This window comes from Macrotis lagotis, chromosome 4 (assembly GCF_037893015.1).
Source record: "Macrotis lagotis isolate mMagLag1 chromosome 4, bilby.v1.9.chrom.fasta, whole genome shotgun sequence".
NCBI classification, from domain to species: domain Eukaryota; kingdom Metazoa; phylum Chordata; class Mammalia; order Peramelemorphia; family Peramelidae; genus Macrotis; species Macrotis lagotis.
This window is the reverse complement of record NC_133661.1, coordinates 200,314,773-200,336,368: the sequence shown is the minus strand read 5'-3', so window position 1 is coordinate 200,336,368 and position 21,596 is coordinate 200,314,773. Positions and strand designations below refer to the sequence as shown.

Genomic DNA, 21,596 nt, shown 5'->3' with positions numbered 1-21,596 from the left:
ACATTTATTTTCTCTTTAATCTTTTTCCTTGAGGAAAAAAGAAAAACAAAGTAAAAAACAAAATTTGGAACAAATATGCATAGTTCAAGCAATGTAGTTTCTCACATTGTCCACATCTAAAAACGTTTGCCTCATTCTTCACCCTGAGTCTGTCACCTCTCATGGTGGATGACAAAATTTTGTCAGAAGGTGGGCAGCATATTTTATCCTTTGGACAAAGGGTTCAACTGCATTGATTAGATGCATTTATTTGTCTTTAAGATGTTATTGTTTAAATTGTTCATTTAACTCTAAATCAGTTCATGTGTCTTCCAAGATTTTTCAGAAGTTATCTCTTTCATCATTTCTTACATTATAATAGTCTTCCGTTACATTCTTATGCCATAATTAGTTGTGACATTACCCATTTGGTAGGTGTTTTTACAATCTTATCTCATAACCTGTTCCTTGCAGGCCCCGACAGCAGGCCAAGATGGCGGAGTACTGCCGGACCATATTTGGGGACACACTCCTCACAGAGCCCCTGGACAAGTTCCCTGTAAGTAGCATATAGTTCTTGAAAATAGAGATTGATTCATTCTTTGTATTTGTATCAACAACTCATACAGAAGTAACAAGTAACTGGCACATAGTAGACAATAATAAATGTTTTTTGATCAATTGGTTATTGCAAGGCAGAAGAGCTATTGAGAGACTAGATCATAGTTGATCACAAGATTCTAGAACTCTGTAGGAGAATTTGGGGTTTGAATCCCAAATGTCTCAGAGGAGATTAGCTAGCATTTATATAGCTTTAGGGTTTGTAAAATGCATTGCAAATATTATCTATTTTTATTCTTATAACAATATTAGAAAGTATTATCCCCATTTTATAGATGAGGCAAACAGAGGATAATGACTTGTCCAAGATCATTCAACTACTATATATCTGAGACTGGACTTGAACTCAGATCAGCCTGACTCCAAGTCCAGTGTTCAATTCTAGTTGCTGCCAAGAGAGGATAGATGACAGCTCTGATACTCTCCCCTCCGTATCCCTTAGTTGAAGCCAGGAATTCCCCTCCCTAGTCCCCAGGACTTACTGGGCAAGATTCTCATCAAGAATAAGAAAAATCAGTCCCCAGCTCCTGTTTCACCTAAGAAGGAACCATGTGCGGAGACAGAAGACTCCAGCCAGTCCTGTTCAGCCACGGGTGAGGACACAGGTAAGAAGACTTAAAGGGCTGAGCTGGATTAGTGGGGCTGGCATAAGAGGATATGGAGTCAAAAAAGGTGATGGATGAAGATTCAGGGACAGAAGGGATGGTCTCTGTCTTTGGCAAATGGGCCTGTTCTGGAGCAAGGAGAATTATGAAATGGCATTGTTAATTAAGATGGGGTGGGAGATAAGTTTTCCCCAAGAAGATATTGATAAAGTTATATTGGGAAGGCACTGGCATATCAATAGAGGGAACACTAAATTTGGAATCTTGCGATCTTAGTATGAGGTCTTAGTACAAAGTCTTCCCTTGAGAGCATGCTAACTTTGTGACCTTGGGCAAGTCATTTAGCCTTCTTGAACTCCTGGTTCCTCACCTGTAAAAATGGAACCAACCATATCCACTCTCTCAGGTTGTCACTGAGGGTCAAATGAGATCATGTATGTATAGCTCTCTGCAAACCTAAAAGTCCTATGCAAATGTAAGATATTCTTATAACAGTGTGGGTTGGTGAAGAAGAGACTGAGCTGGAGGAAGAGGAAGAGGAAGAATCAGGTAACTTGGATGAAGAGGAAATAAAGAAGATGCAGTCGGATGAGGTATGAATGAGAAGTAGTAGAGAGGCACTTCCCTCTCCTTAATCCACCCAGAGGCTATTTGTTCTTCTTCTGGCTCCTCCATAGGAACCAGAACCCAAAAGTCCTGTGCTGTCAACTCCCAGGCAGTAGAGTCTAGAGGGATGATACAGGGTTTCAGGACAATTGAGTTTTATAAGCCTGAATTGTTGCTTCCTGTAAGCTTTCCCTGCTCCATTCTTAGTTTTCTGCTCCCCTCTCTGTATCTTCCTCCAATCCCTATCTTTTCACCAGGGCACAGCTGGCCTGGAGGTGACAGCATATGAAGAGATGTCTAGTCTGGTCAACTACATACAACCCACCAAGTTCATCTCCTTCGAGTTCTCCTCCCGTGAGTGACAGTGGAATAGGGCTAGGGATGAAGGGAAGCAGGAGAGAGGGGCTTTGACAGGGTGAGTTGTATACAAGAAGGAGGCTGGGAGGGATAGACCCCTGGAATAGAAAAGCAGAGAAGTAGTTGGGGTAGGAAGAGCACAGGGAGGAGCCCTGTGTCAGAGGACAGGGCAGATCATGAGTGGGAACATTCCTCCACCCTCCTTTCCATTTGCCCAATGCCTCACCATTAATTATGCAAATTATTGTATTTGTATTGACCTTAAATGCTCAGACTATGAGAGTTGGTAAGAAACTGAACTGAGTGACAATAACTCTGAACCTTTTGCCTCTCTTATCCAGAATCCCTTTGTGCTAATCTAGAGGGCCTCTGCAGCTTCCCAGAATTGGGACAGGCCCCATTTGTAAAACAAACAAAATCACCCATTTTTAGTACTTGACTGGGAGCCCCTAAAGGATCTGCTGGGGAAATAGGAGTCACAACTAGGTTATTAGCAATAGTCTTTAGGGACTGATGGGTGGATGGAAGGAAGCCAGATCAAACCTCCGGGTCTTCTGCTAGCTTCCTGAGTGCTTCAATTCCTGAGAGCAGAGAGAGGAACTAAGGCAAACTATATGGGGACATCTGCATGCATGCATATCCATCCTTCCTGTGTATACCTACCCATATATAAATAAATACCTTCCCAATAGGCCATAGGATGGTAATAACAATAATAAAAACTACCATATTAAAAGTCTGCAAAGCACTTTGTAAATGTTTTTTCATTTCATCCTCTCAATACCCCTAAAGGATGGTGTTATCCCTATTTTACAGATGAGGAAACAAGCTAAAAGAATCACATAGCTGGTAAATGTTTTTTTTGAGACAGGATTCAAACACAAGTCTTCCAGCCCTAGCACAGTGCCTAACATGTAGTAGGCACATAATAAATAATTGCTGTTATGATTGGATCTGCCATCATGACTCCAAGTTCAGTAGTCTATCCAATATATGACCCACTAACTGGAAGGGAGCCAAAAGAAATCTATTGTTTGCATAAGAGGCAGTCAATTAGTGCAATGGATAGAGTCAAGAAGATCTGAGTTCATTTAACCTCAGAGATCTTTACTAGTTGTGTGATCCTGGTCAAGTCACCAACCTCAGTTTCCTCAGCTGTAAAATGGAGATCCTAATAGTACCTACCTTGTAGGCTTGTTTCAAGATAAAATATGATAATATTTGTAAAGTGCTTAGCAGTATTTGGCACAGAGTAGGTGATTAATAAATTATTATCCCTTTCCTTATTCCCTCCCAATTTAATAATTAGCTCATGTTGTCACTTCCTTCCATTTTCATAGGATCCTAGCTAGAAGGACATCATGAGACCATCTCTTTCAACCACTAATTTTACAGAGGGGGAAAATGGGGTCCAGAGAGGTCAAGATGACTTGCCTAACTTGATACAGCTAATAAATGATTGAATTGGGATTCAAACTAGTTCTGTGACTCCAAATCCATCCACTTTATCATGCTGTCTCCAGGGGTCAGAGGGGCACTGAGGTGAGGCTTTCAGTAGGGAGACAAGGGCCAAAGGAACCTGGTTTCAATTCTTTTCCTATTACAGAGAAGAATCGGAGTTATGTCATCTCTTCCTTCACGGAGATGAAGGCCTATGACCTGCTCACCAAGTCCCCTGTGCAGTTTGTGGAGTATCCTTGAAGTTACAGATGGATGGGATTCCTGTATTTTTATTTTTACAGGGGAGGGTGTCATTGAACCAACTGGGAGAAGTTATCTGTGGGAGAGGTGGGTTAGGCTGCTGGATGGGGGTTGCTCTGACAGTTGGCTAGGATCCTATACACAGGAAAGTTACAATAAGCGTCAGATGAGTAGGATCTACCCCAAGGGCACCCGAATGGATTCATCTAACTACTCTCCCCAGATGTTCTGGAATGCAGGCTGCCAAATGGTTGCTCTAAATTTTCAGACTATGGGTGGGTATAGATCCTAGTTTCTTGTGTCATGAACAATTCTTTCCCCAGCATCCACCACCATCCTCTGTGTGTGTGTGTGTGTGTGTGTGTGTGTGTGTGTGTGTGTGTGTGTGTGTTTGGAGTTGTATTTGGGTAAGCCTTTCCTAGCTATCTTCTTTTCCTGCCCCAAACCTAGAAAATTCCAGGTCCAAAACTATCTTTGCCCCTTGGGTCTGCTGCTGGCCCTTCTTTTAAGGAGAAGAGTAGGGAAGTAACTCTGTTTCCCATCATTCCCTCCTCCCTTTGGGGAAGGAAAGACAGAAACACACTGGATTGGAGAGAGGTTGGATTCACTTAACAAGTTAGAAGTGGAAATAGAAAGCAGAGATCTTGCTTGCCAGTTCTCCTTGTCTCTGCCCCTGCTGTCTGGCCTGTGCTTGGTGATCAAGGTATATATTACCATTTACCCTCTCATGCCCTTAGATATGCCCATGCAGCAGAACATGGCATTGTTTGAGTTCAACGGACAGAGTGGCTACCTTCTCAAACATGAGTTCATGCGCCGACAAGACAAGCAATTCGACCCCTTCTCTGTGGACCGAATTGATGTGGTGGTGGCTACGACTCTCTCCATCACGGCAAGAACTCTAGGATGAATCAGGGCCTACTGGGGGTGGGGATATAGGGGGGAAGGGTAGGTAGCCCCAAGGGAATTGTGGTCGCAGAGAGTGGGTTGGACTAATGACTTGGGTGATGAGTCTAGGGGAGTTGGGGGGGGGAGGTGGTACTCCTTCTTCCCCTCCTCCTCTTCTAAGATCCCAGAAAACTTCAACTTGAGCAGCTTCCTGCAGTAGCAGGTTACCAAGGAAACTGCCTCCTCCTCAGCACTGGAGGCTGCCTTTTAATCCCCATGGAAACAGAAGAGGAGGGCTGGAGGCTGGGATGGAGGGAAAGGGGAATGGATGGAATAAGTAGGGGATATGTGGGGGCAGTAGGTTCCTGTAAACCTACTTGTAAAGATGTTTAACCATACTGACCACAAAGGAAACTGAGGCAGATTATTTCTGAGTTCATCCAACAGAGCAGAGCTAGTGTTCAGAATCCCAGAGTCTCAGATTTTAATCCTAATCACTGAATAATATTGCCTCTGCCACATGGCCAGAACAGAATGGAGGGACCCTCCCCATCCCCCCAAATTTCCTTATGGTGCTTATATGAAATTTTAGTGGTAAAGAACTACAAATTCCCCCTTAAGAAGCTCCAGATAGGGGAACCTGAACCTGGAGCCCCTCCTAACACCCTCTCTTATCCCTGGTCTATAGGTTATTTCTGGGCAGTTTCTGTCAGAACGAAGTGTTCGAACTTATGTGGAGGTGGAGGTATTTGGCTTGCCTGGAGACCCCAAGAGACGCTACCGCACCAAACTGACACCCAATGCCAACTCTATAAATCCTGTCTGGAAAGAGGACCCCTTTATCTTTGAGAAGGTAGGATAGTGGGGGACATCTTGGGCAACAGTACAAGAAAGTATTCAGGGGTAGCGGTCATACATTTCTGTATAGGACTCAGAATGCCATCCATAAGGATGAGAAAATTTATGAGATAAATGGATGCCTACAGGGGTGGTGCCATTTCCTGCCTTCTCTACTACCTCTCTCTCCCTTTTTCCCTTTCCTCTCTCAAGTTAGTCTAGCAGAAAGATGTATGTGTATCTGATGGGATGCTTTTTGGTAATGTGTGAACACCCAAGACCCCACACTTGGCTATTATAGGATTGTGGGAATCATAGAGATCTTTGAGGGAGTCCCAGTAGTCTCAGTCACCTTCTCCATGACATACCAACCAGATCCCCTTTTGCCATTACACATAATTAAAGATATAACTAGAAAGTTTGGTCCCTGGAACAAACTTACAAAAATTTGCCCTTGTCATATTTTTAAGAGAAATTTAGTTGAAAGCCTTAGAAAGAGAGAAACTAGGACAAAAGACTCTGGTGAAAGATCTCAAGATACTTCCCATGACAAGAGCAGGGCAGAAGAGGGCACAGACCCTGTCTTCTGAAGGAAGAAACTTCAGCTTGAGGCTTCTATGGTGAGGCACAGAATAGGATGAGTCTGAGTTAGCGGGAAGCTCACCTAATCTACAGATACTGGAGGAGGAGGCAGACCATCTGGTACCTTTTTAATTTTAATTAATTATTCTTGTTAACTTGTTGCTATAAGTTGGTTTCAGTTCCGCTGGAGACAAAGTTCTATTAAGAGATTACTAAAGTCTGGTGCCCTCGGGCAAAGCTCTTGTCATCTCTGTCTAGTTCTGGTCTGGCATTCCCGAGATCCTTAGGGCACCATGCCTTTTCCAGATTTCCATAAGATCAGTCCTATGAGACAGACAGGACATATGAAGAATAGAGGTGTTGAGCCCAAATTGAATAATCAGGGATTAAAAGATTTGAGGAACCAGTATCCAGTTGGGAAGCTTCCTTTAGTATGTATTTGACCATAATTTGTTCCAGTTATATAGAATGGATATCAAACATCAGATATTGACCTCCTTGACTAGCACCTTTGCCTCCTCCTCACCTCCATTCTCCACATCTCACTTCCTACTCCTAGGACTCTAGAACCTTGAAACTCATGATGATGGAGAACTCAACCTCCTCCAACCTCCTAGAATTGCCTCACTTTACCCAAAATTGGTTCTCTTCTCCCCAGATCATGATGCCAGAGCTGGCCTCTCTGAGAGTGGCAGTACTAGAGGAAGGCGGCAAATTCATTGGGCATCGAATTATCCCAGTCCATGCCCTACAGTCAGGTAAGGGCATTGCCCTCAGTGAGTCCTTGCCTGGGCATGATGAAAAAGGTACCCTCCAAGAAAATTGATGATTTGGGGGCAGGTGGGGTACATGTGGGAGGAACAAAGGAGATTTCCTTAGATTGATCTCTCACCTATACCAAAGCAGGAGCCTGAGCCCAGGTGCCTGCCCCCTGCTTCCTAGGTGTAAGTATTTGTGATTTGGAGGGAGGGAACCTCCAACTATCAGTACCCTGAAGGGAAACTTGAATAGAATCTGGGAGTCTACAGACTCCTCAAAATAATGTTTTTAAATAATTGAAGCTGATGTTAAAATTCAGTTAGAGAAAATAGAGATGTAGCTTTTTCTTATCCAGAGTAATGAATTCCCTGAACTGCCCAAGTCTGTAGGCCTTGTTAAGAACCCCTGAACCAGTGGAAAGAATAATGGACTCTCAAAGTGGACACTCAAAGACCCGAGTGTCTTTGGGATAATGAAAAGCAGGACAGTCTTTTTTTTCCTTTAGAAAGATTTTATTATTATTATTTTATGTATTATGTTTATTATTAATTATTATTATAGTCATTATTATTTATTATATTTATTATTATTAATTAAATTTAATTTAATTAATTTTTCTCCTATTCTTGCTTCCCTCCCCCCACCCCCCACAGAAGGCATTCTGTTAGTCTTTGCATTGTTTCCATGGTATACATTGATCTCAGTTGAATGTGATGAGAGAGAAATAATATCCTTAAGGAAGAAAAATAAAGTATAAGAGATCACAAAATTACATAAAAAGATCCTTTTTTTTTTTTTTCTAAATTGAGGGTAATGGTTTTGGTCTTTGTTGAAACTCCACAATTCCTTCTCGGAATACAGATGGTATTCTCCATCACAGACAGCCTAAAATTGTCCCTGGTTGTTGAAATGAAGGGATGAGCCAAGTCCATCAAAGTTGATCATCACCCCCATGTTGCTGTTAGGGTGGACAGTGTTTTTCTGGTTCTGCTCATCTCACTCAGCATCAGTTCATGCAAATTCTTCCAGGCTTCCCTGAATTTCCATGCCCCCTGAAAGGATAATCTTAAAGGATGTTTATGCAAGAACCTGATTGTAGGTTAACCAGCATTTCTATTGCTTAGAAAAGAAGGTGAAGGAACCGCAATGTAACAGTGATAAGGAGAAGGATAGGGACTAGAGTGCACCTTTTCTGCAATTCATAGCATTACACAGTTGCCTAGGCCCCTAAGAATTCTTGGGCTAGAAATATATCCGAGGTGCTGTTTAAATCCAGGCTAGTCTGAGACTGGCCCTTTTATTTACTGTGCCATGCTAGTCCTCAGTAATAGAAATAAATCACATTTCACATTTATCCTGCTTCTTTAATGCTGACAAAGACCCTTGCAACAATCATGAAGTAGTGGAGATGTAATTTTGCGGATGAGGAAAATGAGACTGACTTGCCTGGAGTGATATATCCTGTAAATGATAGGTCTGGGCCTTCAGACCTTGAAACTCGGGTCTTTGAGTGTCCACTTTGAGAGTCCATTATTCTTTCCACTGGTCCAGGGGTTCTTAACCCAAGGCCTACAGACTTGGGCAATTTAGGGAATTCATTACTTTGGATGAGAAAAAGATACATCTCTATTTTCAACAATCTTTAACTGAATTTTAATATTGACTTCAATTATTTAAAAACATCATTTTGAGGAGTCTATAGGTTTCATCAGATTAACAAAGGGAATCTATGATCCACAAAAAGAAAGATTAATCTAGAATCTCTAGAATCTAAACCACACTATCTCTTAATCCAGAATCCAGATTTTACAGATGAGTAAACTAAGGCACAGAGAGACTAAGTGATTTGCCCCCAATATCACCCTGATAACAGGCAATATTTGAATCCAGGTCCTGTGATGTCAATAATAGAGTTCTTTTAACAATGCTATTCTGTTTCTCTTAAATAGTCGGCCCTGGTTGCCTAGGCAATTTATTATTAGTTATAATTATTAACAACATTTATTAAGCTTCTATGATGTGCCAGATGCTATACTAAATCTACCTTGATATAATCAAGAGTCTGATGCTTCTGCCAGGGGTTCAAACCCATTGCCTTTTGACTGAGGTCCCCCATGTGTCCTGGCAGGATACCATCACCTGTGCCTCAGGAGTGAGAGCAACATGCCCCTCACCATGCCTGTGCTCTTTGTTTTTCTGGAGATGAAAGATTATGTTCCTGATACCTGGGCAGGTAGGTGCCCTATATCCTTGGACCTTGATGGATAGGAGGAAATGGGGGAATGAAAGCAAGGCAGGGAGAGAGCACTCCCCTCTCCCCAACTCTCCATCATGTTCTATGGCCCAGTTCTCTCCAACCAGGGAAGGGGTTGATGATAGATCCTGGCCCTTTGGGGCAGTGTAGAGAGGTAGCCCTAGTGAGTGAGGGAGGGTAGAGATGGAGGGCATGGTCATAACCCTGTCCCTATAGCAGACCCAGAATGTCTCCCTCTGCCCATAGATCTGACTGTGGCTCTTGCCAACCCCATCAAATTCTTCAATGCACAAGACAAGAAATCAGTAAAGCTGAAGGATGCAGGGAATGACTCACCTGAGGTGAGTTCTCTCTGGTACTGAATAAGATGAAGCAGAAGGGCATTGGTTATCCTGGGTTGGGGAGAGGAAGGTCATTTAACTAGGGAAGCTGTCCATCCCTTGAATTCCTTTGCACTGGGCATGGTGGAGAGGGGGTTTGGGAGATGGGAAGAGGTTCCTTGGTAGAGTCCTTCACTTTATTTTTCTCCCACAGTAGAGGACTCCTGTGGATGGCAGTACCATGATTCTTTTTTTGGCAAGGCTGTGAGGTTAAGTGACTTGCCCAAGGTCACAAAGCTAGGCAATTATTAAGTGTCTGGGTCTGAATTTGAACTCAGGTCCTTGGGTCTATCCACTGCACCATCTAGCTGCCCTTAGCAACATACTTCTGAGAAAAGCATCAGTGTGCTTATGATCCTGATCTCTCCTCTCTCTACAACAGGGGCCTTTGCCACTCAGGAACCCAGCTCTTGGCCAGGCCAATGGGGCCCTCACCTCAGCAGGTTCCTCTTTGGCCCCATCATCCAATGGTCCCACAGGTACTAAGGGTCAGGTGGGCAGGATTTGAATCAGATTTCAGCCTAGGTTTGTTTTTTTTTTTCCTTTGCTGTCCCCCTTATCTTATATTACTTCATTCTGATTACCATATCCTTCAGTCAGACTGGACTACTCACTTATCTCCCAAACATATCTTGTGCCTTCCCACCTCCATGACTTGGCTCACACTCTTTCCCATAACTAAAATGCCTTTCCTTGGCCTCTAATCTCTCTTGTTGAATTGAAATGCTACTTCCTTCACAAAGTCTCCCCTGATTCCCAGAAGCCTATAATCCCTTTTATATATTTTTTAAAATGCATTTCTGCAATGCAGAATGTAATACTTATGTAGTATAGTTATTTATGGTTGTTCTTTCTTCCCTACTAAATTGTTAGCTCCATTCAGGCAGGGACCATACTAAATTCTGCATCTTCCAGAGTACTCAAAACAGTGCTATGTACACATTAAATCAGGAATTCTTAACTTAGGGTCTGTGAATTTGATTTTCAAAAAAAAAACATTTTGATTACTGTTTTTCAAGCTGTTTTGGGGGTAATTTTATCTTATGCATTTGAAAACATTCTGTGAGACCTATAGACTGCACTAGACTGCTAAAAAGGTCCATGATGTAAAAAAAAAAAAGGTTAAGATTTCCTGATTTAGATCTCTGACAAATACTTGGTCAATGACTAACCCTCCAAACACCCTTCTGCCTAGTCAGTGGGATTTGGATGGTTTCCTAAAGGGGAAATAATGAAACAAAGAAACTTGTTTCAATCCTTATCCTGAATGGATAAGTGGGAACCTATGGGGTCAGAAGAACTTAGGTGACATTAGAGGTCTGAAACACTTTTCTCCCTAATGCTGCTATGAGGAACCTCTGGGATTTGAGTCACCTGCCCTGGCAAAATGTCAGATCAGAGGCACATATCTTGAAGGAGGGAAAAGGCCAGCTCCAAGAAAGCCCCTAAATCTTCTCGCAGAAAGGAGAGCCAAGACACTTTCAAAGTCATGCTTCCTTTGACTTTTACAGCAGCTGTGACCTGGTTCAAGGAAGAAGTAATGAAAGAGGCATCAGGTAAGCCAGGCCACCTGCATGCAAAGAGGAATTCAAGGTTGGAGCTCTGGTTTAGGGGCAGCTTGGTCTAGGAAAGACCATTCTCTCTCTCTGGCGTTAAAGAGCCTGGTTCAAATCACACCTCTGATATGACTCTGGGAAATTCATTAACCTCCATGGACCTCAGTTTCTTCACATGTAAAATGAATAGTGGGGGTAGATTAGATGTCTCTGAGATTTCTCCTAACTCTAAATATATAATTATAAGTAATTCTATAATTATAATATAAGTATATGATAAATAAATCTTTCTGGGTCAAAACCAGAGATTTAATAGCTATTCTGAGGACTGCCCCCCCTTTTCTTTTGTTCTTAGTTATTCTATTTCTTCTCAAAGAGGGAAGTTAATATCCTTGGGCCAAAGGAATGGGATAGCCCTAGGAAGGAAAGTGGGGGTTCAGGTTAGGGCTCTGTGAGGAATCTGAAAGAATTCTAGTAATAACTGTAACTACAATTCATATGCCACTTTAAGTTTGACAAATCATATTATAAATTTATCCCTAAGTTCCCAAACGTTTCCCTCTAAGGGGTCATCCCTACAATGTGAAGTTTCAAATACCACTTGTTAGGTCTAAGGATGCTTATTCCAATATGGCACAGCCTTAGCTTCTAGCATCCCACCTCTTTCCCTTGCCATATCTGAGCCATACAGAATTTAGACAAGGATTTTTATTTATAAGGGGGAAAATGGGGAGGAATCCATGTGATTTCAAGCCCATAAACAAAGGAAATTTATTCAGTGGAGACCAGAGGGCTCCATTGTTTACACATTAATACATTATTACCTCTGTTATCTGCTCTTTGCTTTCCATGACTACATCAATTATGATAGGGGCTGGGCAAAGGTATGTTATAGTTGGAAGTTGGTGGGGAAATTCCTTTCATGAATGAAATGGCCTAGATGGTCACTGAGGCTCCAGCCAATTCTGAAATTCCAAGATTCCTATAACCTAGTTCCCAAGCTGAGTCCTTAGCAATTCCCTCCCTCTCATTCCCCCACCTTGAGTAACCCAATCCATGGAATGATAAAGTTGTAAGGAACCTTAAAGATCACTTAGTTTAAACCAAGCATTTCATGGAGTTGAAAACTGAGTCCCAGAGAGGTCAAGGTCTGATGTCTGGTAAGTGTTTAGTAAGTGTTGCAGGCTCGATTCAGGTGACCTCAATACAAATCCAGGGCACCATCTTACCTCTGACACATACCTTTCTAAGTTTGATCATCTGCCTCTTTTGGTATGGGTGTGTTTGTTTTTAACCTGCCAGATGTACTTTCTCTTCCTCTCCCAGGGAAAGTCTACCTCCTCTTTTTGCCTAATTCCTATCTTACTCAACTTGGAATAGGTCAATAGGATTGATTCTCCTGAGGATGCTTGGTTTCAAAGGATTTCTGCAAAGCAGTCTTGACTCACTAAAATGAATCCACAATTCTGCCTCACACTCACTCACTGCAGTAATAGCCTCTTCTGTTCCTTAGGGGAGGGAATCACATAACCCAAGACACTTCACAAGATAAAAAAACACTAAAATCACAGAAACAAACTCCCAGTGGAAATGGGACTCAACAGGCAGCTAGTACAGTCTTTGTCTGAATTATCTCTATGGTGTTCCTGACTCATTTAACATTTACTTGAAGAGGTCTGTGTGTGTGTGTGTGTGTGTGTGTGTGTGTGTGTGTGTAGAATCAGTGGTATGCTGGTAAATATGTAATGGTTTCGAGGGTCAATTGTTCTCCCCAAAAAAGAAAATGCATATGGCAATAATCTTCATTATTGACATTTTTGCTATCAATTTCTTCAGTCTGCACAATCAACAAAACAGGAAATTGAGTCCTCACTTATATTTTTTGGAGATTTTTTGAGGTGTAAATGCTTACACTGAAATTTTAACAATGAGCTTCTAGGACCAGTTCAAGTTGACTCCAGCACACCCTTAGGTGGAATCTTCCACCTTTTAGGCAGTCCATTTTATTTTGAATTGTCCCATTGGTTAGGAAATTTTAAATTTATGTTATCCCTCTGTCACTTTATAACCTACACTCCCCTTCCCTAGTTCAACTCTCTGGGGTGGGAAGAGAAATCTTTCTTTCATGTTGTATCCCTGAAGGTCTGCCTCCTCAATTCCCTTCCTCCCCTCTCTTCTCCTCCACTTTTCTCCCCTCCCCTGCCCAAGTCCTTCTTTCTTTGGAATGAACACCCCCAGTTCCTTCAACTGATCCTTAAATAATATAATCTTGAGGTTTTTCACCATCATGATTGCCTTCCTGGGGATGCTCTTCAGCCTATCAAGGTCTGACCTGAAAAGTTACACTAAGAAATGAACATATTATTTTTGTATGGTCTACTTGGTCTGAGGATAGTGGGACCATTACCTCCTTATCTTTGATTTTTACCTCTCAATATATAATAGGAGCTTTCTTGGCTGTCATAACACTGTTGATTTATATTGAACTTGCAGTCCACTTAAACCCTCAGATCTTTTTCAAATATATTGCTTTCTAGCCATATTTTCCACTCATCTTATTAATTTTTTAAATTCGAAGGGTCAGACTTGGCATTTATCCCAATTGAATTTCATCTTTAGCCCAAGGTTCTAGACTATCTATACCACTTGAGTCCTGCCTGACTCTGTCCAATATATTGCATCCCTCTCAGCTTTATATTTATTTCCTTCTTCCTTCCTTCCCTTCCTTCCTTTTTAAAATGTTAAGCAGAAAATGTTATTTGCTGTAACAAATTATATGCCTCCCTTCCCATATCTCCCTCCCATCCCATTTGGGTTCCACAGAACCTCAGACAGTCAGCTTGGAAGAGTTGCAACAATTGAAAGGGTTCCTGAAGCTTCAGAAGAGACAAGAAAAGGAACTTCGGGAATTGGAGAGGCGGGGATCTCGACGATGGGAGGAACTCCTGCAAAAGTATGCCAACCTACAGGCTGAACTGACCCCACAGGGTGGATGCAAGAAGTCTGTCACAAAGGGATCCTGGAAGAAGAGGTAAGGTCAGGGTGGACCTTGGACTTGCTCCATGATTCCCTGGCCCCACTTCTTACACCCTTGTATTCAGAGAGAGCAAATTGGTGATCCTTCTGCCTTGGAGCTCTGGTTGTAGTGTCATCACTCCCATGTCCCAGAAGAGAAAGAAGTATAGTGGTGGCCATCATCTGGCTTGGGGACACTGAGTGTTTCTAGCCTGGGATTGGAAGAAGGAAGAGAGTGATAAAGGAATTCATGGCTCTTGTCTCCCTTAATGGAGGCAGAACTTCTTTTGGGTCTCAGAGTACTGAGTGGGATTTGGAAAGACCAGAAAGGGGTTCTTAGTATCCTGTATGCCTTTGGATGTTGTAGAAATTTGCCTTGGGAGGAGGCTAGTGGAGCTGGGTCGGGGCCAGTCGAGGGGTCAGAAAGCACAGATGGGCGTGTTCGAGAGCTGAAGGAGAAACTGGAGACAGAATTGTACCAGCAAGGGGAGGAGCAGTATGAAAACATCATGAAACGCAAGGAACAGCATGGCATGGAGGTATGTGCACCAGGACTCCAGGGAAACCAAAGCCAGACTCCTGGGTCCTCTCATTGAAGGTCACTTTAAAGGCATGGCTCCTATCAAGCCGATATGCCAGGGAATAGATCATCTCTACCCACCCCTTTTCCTCCTCCTCCAAGTCAGGGAGAACACTGTGGTCCACAGCAGAGAGCTTCCAACATAATAGCATCGATTTGAAGATGGAAGAGATCTCAGAGGTCAGCTAGTTTAGGGTCCTTAGCCTAGACTCAATTTTTTTTTAATATTTTGAAAACTGTATTTCAACATAATTGATTTCCTTTATAATCTTATGTATTTTATTTTACACATTTAAAAGTTTTTTTCTAAGAAGGGTTTTTTTTTAGGTTTCTCTAGAATGCAAGAGTTCCATGATGCAGAGAAGAATAAGAACCCCTACCCTAATACAAATCCTCATTTTACAGATGAGGAAATTGAGGCCTATGGAAATGAAATGACTTGTCCAAGATCACACAGATAGTACTAGAGTAGAGACTGGACCCTTGCCCTCTAACCCCACATCCTTGACATCTGAGATGATCCTCTGTCATTTCCCTTACCATACCTCCTCAGGAAGTGGTTAAGGAGTACAAGGGAGGGTCAGTAAAATGGTTTTTAATCTTCTCTCTCCCCCTTCTCCCTACCACTAGCAAATCACCAAGGTGATGGAGCTGGCCCAGGAGAGACAAGCAGCTGAGCTAAAGGCCCTAAAGGAATCTGCAGAAAGGTATGGAGAGTAATGTGAGCTGGAGACACTATGGGCTAGCACCTTTCCCCATTTCTAGGCAGCCAAAGAGACTCATTTTGGTTCATAGATTTAGGGACCCTTAGAGATCAAATCCAACTACCTCATTTTAAAGAAGGGAAAACTGAGATACAGAATAGTTACATGACTCACCCAGTTAGTACGGTCTGGAGCAGGACTTGAATTCAAGTTGTCCTGAATCCCAGACCAACGTGACTATGCCATATTACCCTTCAAACATCCTCAGACCCTGGCCTAACTCCACCACCTACAACTTCTCTGTTCTGGCAGCAACACCAAAGAGATGAAGAAGAAGCTTGAAATCAAGAGGGTAGAGCGGATTCAGGCCATGAGCAAGATCACCAGTGATAAGATGGCCCAGGAGAGGTGAGGGGGAGGAACTAAGGTTCCTAGCCCAAAACACAGGTCTTCCCTTCTGGCACTGCTACCAGATCCCTTGGTCTTATCTCTGCTCATTCTGTTGGTCCTGTGGATACTCCCCTTCCCCCAATAAGCTCAGACTCACCTCAGAAGGACCACTTTCCCCCATGGGGACTTTCTGTTCATTTTTCCCACCTGTCCCCTTTCCCAGGTTGAAGAGAGAGATTAACAACTCACACATACAGGAAGTGGTTCACATCATCAAACAGGTAAATAATCTCCTGTAAAACCTTGCCCTACCTCTGCCCCAACCTTCCCCCCCTCCAAGTTAGAAGGATGAAGAAAGGGACTAGATCTTCCTGCACCTTCCTTTGCCCTTCTCCAGGTGTCTTTGACACCTGGAGGGAAATAGATTCAGAATTTGTCCTTGTTCTGGGCTTGTTTATTCTTTGGTTGGGCTGAAGAGATTGTGGCAACTAGTCTGTTTCTGGACCGTTCTCTTGAGTGGGTGAGGAGTAGCAGTTAAAGCAGGTTGGAAAGTAGAAAAAGTCTTCCTGAGACCAGGAAATTAAGAAAATTTAAATTAAAGGAGAAGATACCCAAGTGTATCCTATTGAGAATGGGCTTGAGAATTCCTTCGGTCTCCTCTTGGGGACCTTTATTTCTGCTTAGATGACAGAGACCCTGGAGAGACACCAGGAGAGGCTGGAAGAAAAGCAGGCTGCCTGTTTGGAGCAGATCCGGGAGAAAGAGAAAAAGGTGAAGACTCTCTCCTTGTTCTACCCCTCCCCCTTCTCTGGAGGCTTTAACTTCGGCAGTCTTAGCTCAGGGATCCTGGGACAGCCTTGTCTTAGGGCAGTTTCATATCAATCAGATTATAAACACTAGTAAACTTTAAAACATTTTTTGTTTTACATTGGGGTGATCTCCCCATACCATTCTTCCTCAGTAAAACTCTCTTTTAGGACAAGGGAGTACAGTTAAGCAAACTAAATTGACACAGTGATCTTATCTGAGAGGCTATTGCAGCCCCCCCCCCCAATTTATCAGAAGTCAAGATTGGTTATTATATAAATAATGCCTTAGGGTGGTTTTTCTGTTATGGTTTTAGTCATTGTGTATATTGTTCTCTTGGTTCTGCTTCCTTTCCTCCTCATCCATTTACTGAAATCACAATTTTGGGGCTTTTTTTTTACTCCATTAAAGACCTTTATTATCTACTGATTCTGTTCTAGATCAGTAGAAAGATGATTCAATTCCCTTCTTTCCATGGGTTTCCAGTTTCCAAAAGTCATGCTAGTCAATATAGCATCCTTTTGTCCTGGGGGAGGCCATAACAGGCTGAGGCTTGCCTTGTTCCATTGTTAAATTCCAAAGGGATAGGGAGGCACGAAGAAGGGGCAGCTCACCCTCTCTCTGATCTGCTCTTTGCTCTATGTTGTCCCTACAGTTCCAGCAAGAGGCATTGTCTGCATATGAGGAACAGATGAGGGGCCTGGAGGCTAAGGTGAAGGAGGCAGTGAGGTGCTGCTTCAGTTCCCCGCAAGATGCCCATGACAAGAAGCTGGAGACCCCCAGGGCTGTGGAGGAACCTTCAGAGGAGGGATCTCCCCCAACAGATGCCTCCTCCCAGCTAGAAAGCCGTCTCTAGAGTCTAAAGTTTTCCCTTCCCATTCTGGGATGAGGGCAGGGCCCCTGCTAGGGAATATGCCTCAAATCTTATTGCCTCACTTAGGCATCTATCCGTGTTCTCTTTACATTAAGGGAGTCCAGAGTCCATACTAACCAGAGGGAAGTGGGGCAGTTCTGGGGTCTGGCCATGATACTTGACACCTGTTCTTTAGCCCTATCTATAGTTTCTGATTTTCAACTCTGTGGGACAAAGGTCAGGAGGCAGGAGGGTGGGGTGAAATTTTAGGACAGTCCCTAGGAGTTAGAAAGTACTGGTCAGAGCTGAGGGGAAAAACCATTTCTTCCTTGGAGACCTGTCAGAAGAGCAACCTCTGTGATGGTTTGTTAATCATCCTGGTGTTAATCTAAATGCATGGATTTGTCCTTGTCCCTTTCCAAATTAGTTCATCTCTATTGTTGTCAGTTCTTAAGAAAACGTCAGGGTTACTCCTTCCAGCTCTATCAATATGAAGACCAAACCTATAATTGCAAGGTAACCCTGGACTGTGGATAGATCTTCCCTGCTAGGTGAACCCAGAATCCACACCCTTAAACTGCCCTGAATTTTTCCTGGACTGGAACTGTTTCAGCCTAAGGTTTCTTCCCAGGACAGATGATCAGATATCCTTCCTTCCTACCACTTACTGAGAGAAGATGACTCAGGAGTCCCCAGCCTTTCCCTGATACCTTGTTTGGTAGGGTCCAGAAAACAGTCCAAGGAGTGCAAGTGACCAGGAGATGAACAATTCAAGGAACCCCAAAGTCTGGAGTTCATACAATACTCAAACTCTCCCTCCTTCCCCACTCACCTTGTCCTGGGGTTAACTAACCATTCAATTTTAGGATTATCTCCTTTTCCCCCCTTGAATCGTCTCATTCATTCTTCAACCCCTCTCCATTCTTTCTTCTTGCATATGGACTTCAAGTAATTGAGTTAGAACTCAGGCCTCCCAGCCCCTGGATTACCATTCCTCTGGCCCTCAGCCTCATAATCTCCATCAGAGAACATTGCTTCTGAGGGTTGGGGCTATGTGGGGTGGTTAGAGGAGGAGCAGGAGGGGGATGAGAGGAAGAGAGAAGGTCACTATCTGCCTTGTATCATTCGAGTTATTTATTATTTGCTTTCTTTTTGACTCCATTAAAGACCACGATTATCTATTGAAGCCTGAGGTTCTGTTCTAGATCAAGGGGCCAGTAGGAAGATGACTCAATTGTGAAGTGGGCTGGCCTAATCTTGTTCAAAAGATAAACTCTTACCACCTCCTCACTCTGCTCTAAAACCTCAAGTTATGCCCTACAACTCTGAGAACCATGACTAACCCTGTGAGTCCCTTCTTGGGGAGGGGGGCAGTCAGGGAAGAGAAGACCTCTTCCTGCTACTCCACCTAGGTTCTTTCCCTGGGGTCACTACTGCTAATTACCCTCCAGGAAGAATGTCCTTTCTCTGGATTGGGGAGCAAATTTCCTTTCCTTTCACCAAACATTTGTTTCAAATAATGCAACAGGAAGGAATCCCTATCAATGTCTTATTTAGCCAATAAAGGGGTGATGTTACTGGTAAGAATCTCAGCTATTTCCACCCTCAAATCATACCCTGTTGGTTGTTGTGAGCAAGTCACTCTTTTCACCTGTGTGTAATCCTTCCTCCATGTATGCCAAAAAGGATATCCAAGAGACAACTAGAAAATGGACATGATTTTTTTCTAGTATTTTTGTACCCTTTCCCAAACACAATTTACCTTTCCATCCTATTTATCCCAGTTACCAGACCAATCCTTCCTCCATGTCCCTAAGAAGGAGGTCTAAGAAATAATTAGAAATAACTAGCAATTTTTATAGTATTTCCATGCCTCTTCCCGATCATAATCTACCTTTCCTATATAAACTAATTACTAATTTTCTAGCCACTTCTCTTGGGACCTTATTCTCTCTTGGGATCACAGACTAATCATAAGCTCAAAAACCCTGGGGAAGTACCTAAGAAATCAGTGAGTTCAACCTTTTAGTTTTTTAATTTTTAATTTAATTTATTTTTTTTGTTTGTTTTTGCAAGGCAGTTGGGTTAAGTGACTTGACCAAGGTCACATAGCTAAGTAATTTTTAAGTGTCTGAGATCGGTTTGAACTTAGGTCCTCCTGACTCCAGGGCCAGTGCACTATCCACTGTGCTACCTAGCTGCCCCCTTTATGTTTTTTATTAATGAATTTTTAAAAAAGTGTTTCAATGAGAAAGCATTTGTTTTCTTTGCTACCACAAACAATAGTTAAACAAAACAAGATTCCCTTATTGTCAGTGTCTAAAACTGTGTCTTATTCTGCTCATTAGCCTATAACCTTTGTCAGGAGATGGGTAACATTCTTTCATCACTGATCCTCCTTAATCACGCCAACCTTTTAGTTGAAACTGAGGACTAAAGAGTGACTTGTCCAAAGTCATACTAAGCAGAGTTTACATTTGAACTCAACTCTTCTGACTGCATTCATTGCCATCAGATTGGAATCCTGGCTGATGCATTCTCTGACCAGTAAAGGCCTCATTCTAAGGAGCAATTTCCTTCCCCTTGAATCATATGGTGATAATTGCTATGGGCAGTCACTTGCTCTGCCTTTGTGGAAGGCCAACCCTTCCTCTGAGAGCCCTGTGCTATTCTGAATTCTCTAGGTCTACTTCTGGAGGGCTTGTCCCAAGTGTGGGGAACGCTAGGAAGTTGTTGTTTTCTTGGCTTCCAGTTACAGAAGATGCCATCAGCTGCTATAACACCTGGGGCACAGGAAAGTACACAAACAAGGGGAATCCCTCAGGAGTCTTGGTCTCAGCCATCCTGCCAACCTAGCTGTACCTATCTATATTCCTCAACCCAATAACACTGGTCTCCTTGTTTCTTGAATAAAATCTCCAGCCATTTCCAACTCTAGACATGCCCCCCCTAAACCTCATGCCTGGAATTTTCTTCTTCCTCTGTCTCCTTACTTCCCTGTTTCTCTTCAAGTCCCAGCTAAACTCTCACCTTTCCTGACCTCCCTCAATTCCAGTGCCTTTCCTTTCTGGATTATCTCCAATTTATTCTGGATATATCTTGTTGTACTTGTATCTTGTCTCCCCCTCATAAGAGTTAGCAGTGTGCTTTTAGGAAATGGAATACATTAGACTGTGAGCTCTTTGAGAGCAGAGGGACTATCTTTTGCCTTTCTTTGTATCTCCAAGAAGCACCAGTAAGTGCTTACTATAACCCTTTCTTGATGAATCAGTGAGTGCTGCAGCTAGATAACTTTGGTGTGGTGGAAAGAGCACTGGATTTGGAGGCACAAGACCCAGGTTCAAATCTTGCCTCGGATATTTTCCTATGAAAACTTGGGCAAGTTATCTAACATGTTGGGTCTTAGTTTCTTCAGCTTTAAAGGGAAAGAGACAGAGAGTGGCTCAGGAAAGAGTGTCCTGGCCTAGAATTAAGACAACCTGAGTTCAAATCCAACTTCAGATACTTAACTATATGACCCCAGGCAAGTTGCTTTATCTGGTTTGTCTCAATTTCCTCATTTGAAAAATGAGCTGGAGAAGGATATAGTAAAACACTCCAGTGTCTTTGCCAAGAAAACTTCAGATGGATTCATGAAGAGCCAGACAGGACTGAACAACTGAACAACAACAAAAGTCTTTCCTGGATCTAAAATCTATAGGATTCCATGGATTCACTACCTCTGTCATCCATCTTCCTTCTTCCCTGAAGCATGAAAAGAGGGTTCTGGGCTAGTAATTCTTTTTAGAATTTTTTTTTTTATGTAAGGCAATGGAGTTAAGAGTGCCTTGACCAAGATCACACAGGTAATTATTAAGTCAGAGGCCAGATTTGGACTCAGGTCCTCCTGACTCCAGGGCCAGTGCTCTATCCACTTTACCACCTAGCTGCCCCTGGGCTAGTAATTCTTGCACATTAAACTCAGTCAACTACTTCTCTCAGCTCTGGACTCCAGCAGTAGGAGTGATTCCTTCCATGAAATTCTTTTTCCTTTCACCCATTCTCTTCTCTCCAAACATCGAACATCTTTTCCAGCCTCCATACACAGCTAGAAGCCTCTGATTCTATCTGCCTGTGCTCAGA

At 42.8% G+C, this 21,596-nt stretch overlaps 1 protein-coding gene across 2 annotated transcripts in view; it reads left to right on the top strand.

Moving 5' to 3' along the window:
* Positions 1-19,658, top strand: part of PLCB2 (phospholipase C beta 2) — a 39,701-nt gene extending 20,043 nt beyond the window's left edge. Inside the window, exons 12-31 of one of the 2 annotated variants that reach the window (XM_074235098.1) lie at positions 454-538; positions 1,043-1,205; positions 1,701-1,798; positions 2,069-2,165; positions 3,775-3,859; positions 4,020-4,144; positions 4,607-4,761; positions 5,446-5,610; positions 6,835-6,934; positions 9,064-9,168; positions 9,436-9,530; positions 9,952-10,048; positions 11,081-11,125; positions 13,949-14,156; positions 14,508-14,679; positions 15,351-15,427; positions 15,737-15,832; positions 16,038-16,095; positions 16,499-16,585; positions 17,277-19,658. In XM_074235098.1, the coding sequence (XP_074091199.1) occupies positions 454-538; positions 1,043-1,205; positions 1,701-1,798; positions 2,069-2,165; positions 3,775-3,859; positions 4,020-4,144; positions 4,607-4,761; positions 5,446-5,610; positions 6,835-6,934; positions 9,064-9,168; positions 9,436-9,530; positions 9,952-10,048; positions 11,081-11,125; positions 13,949-14,156; positions 14,508-14,679; positions 15,351-15,427; positions 15,737-15,832; positions 16,038-16,095; positions 16,499-16,585; positions 17,277-17,477 (2,314 nt within the window). In that variant the 3' untranslated portion in view covers positions 17,478-19,658. The remainder of the gene's footprint in view (positions 1-453; positions 539-1,042; positions 1,206-1,700; positions 1,799-2,068; positions 2,166-3,774; positions 3,860-4,019; positions 4,145-4,606; positions 4,762-5,445; positions 5,611-6,834; positions 6,935-9,063; positions 9,169-9,435; positions 9,531-9,951; positions 10,049-11,080; positions 11,126-13,948; positions 14,157-14,507; positions 14,680-15,350; positions 15,428-15,736; positions 15,833-16,037; positions 16,096-16,498; positions 16,586-17,276) is intronic. The other variant, XM_074235097.1, reaches the window with a different exon arrangement.
* The last annotated feature ends 1,938 nt before the right edge of the window (positions 19,659-21,596 follow it).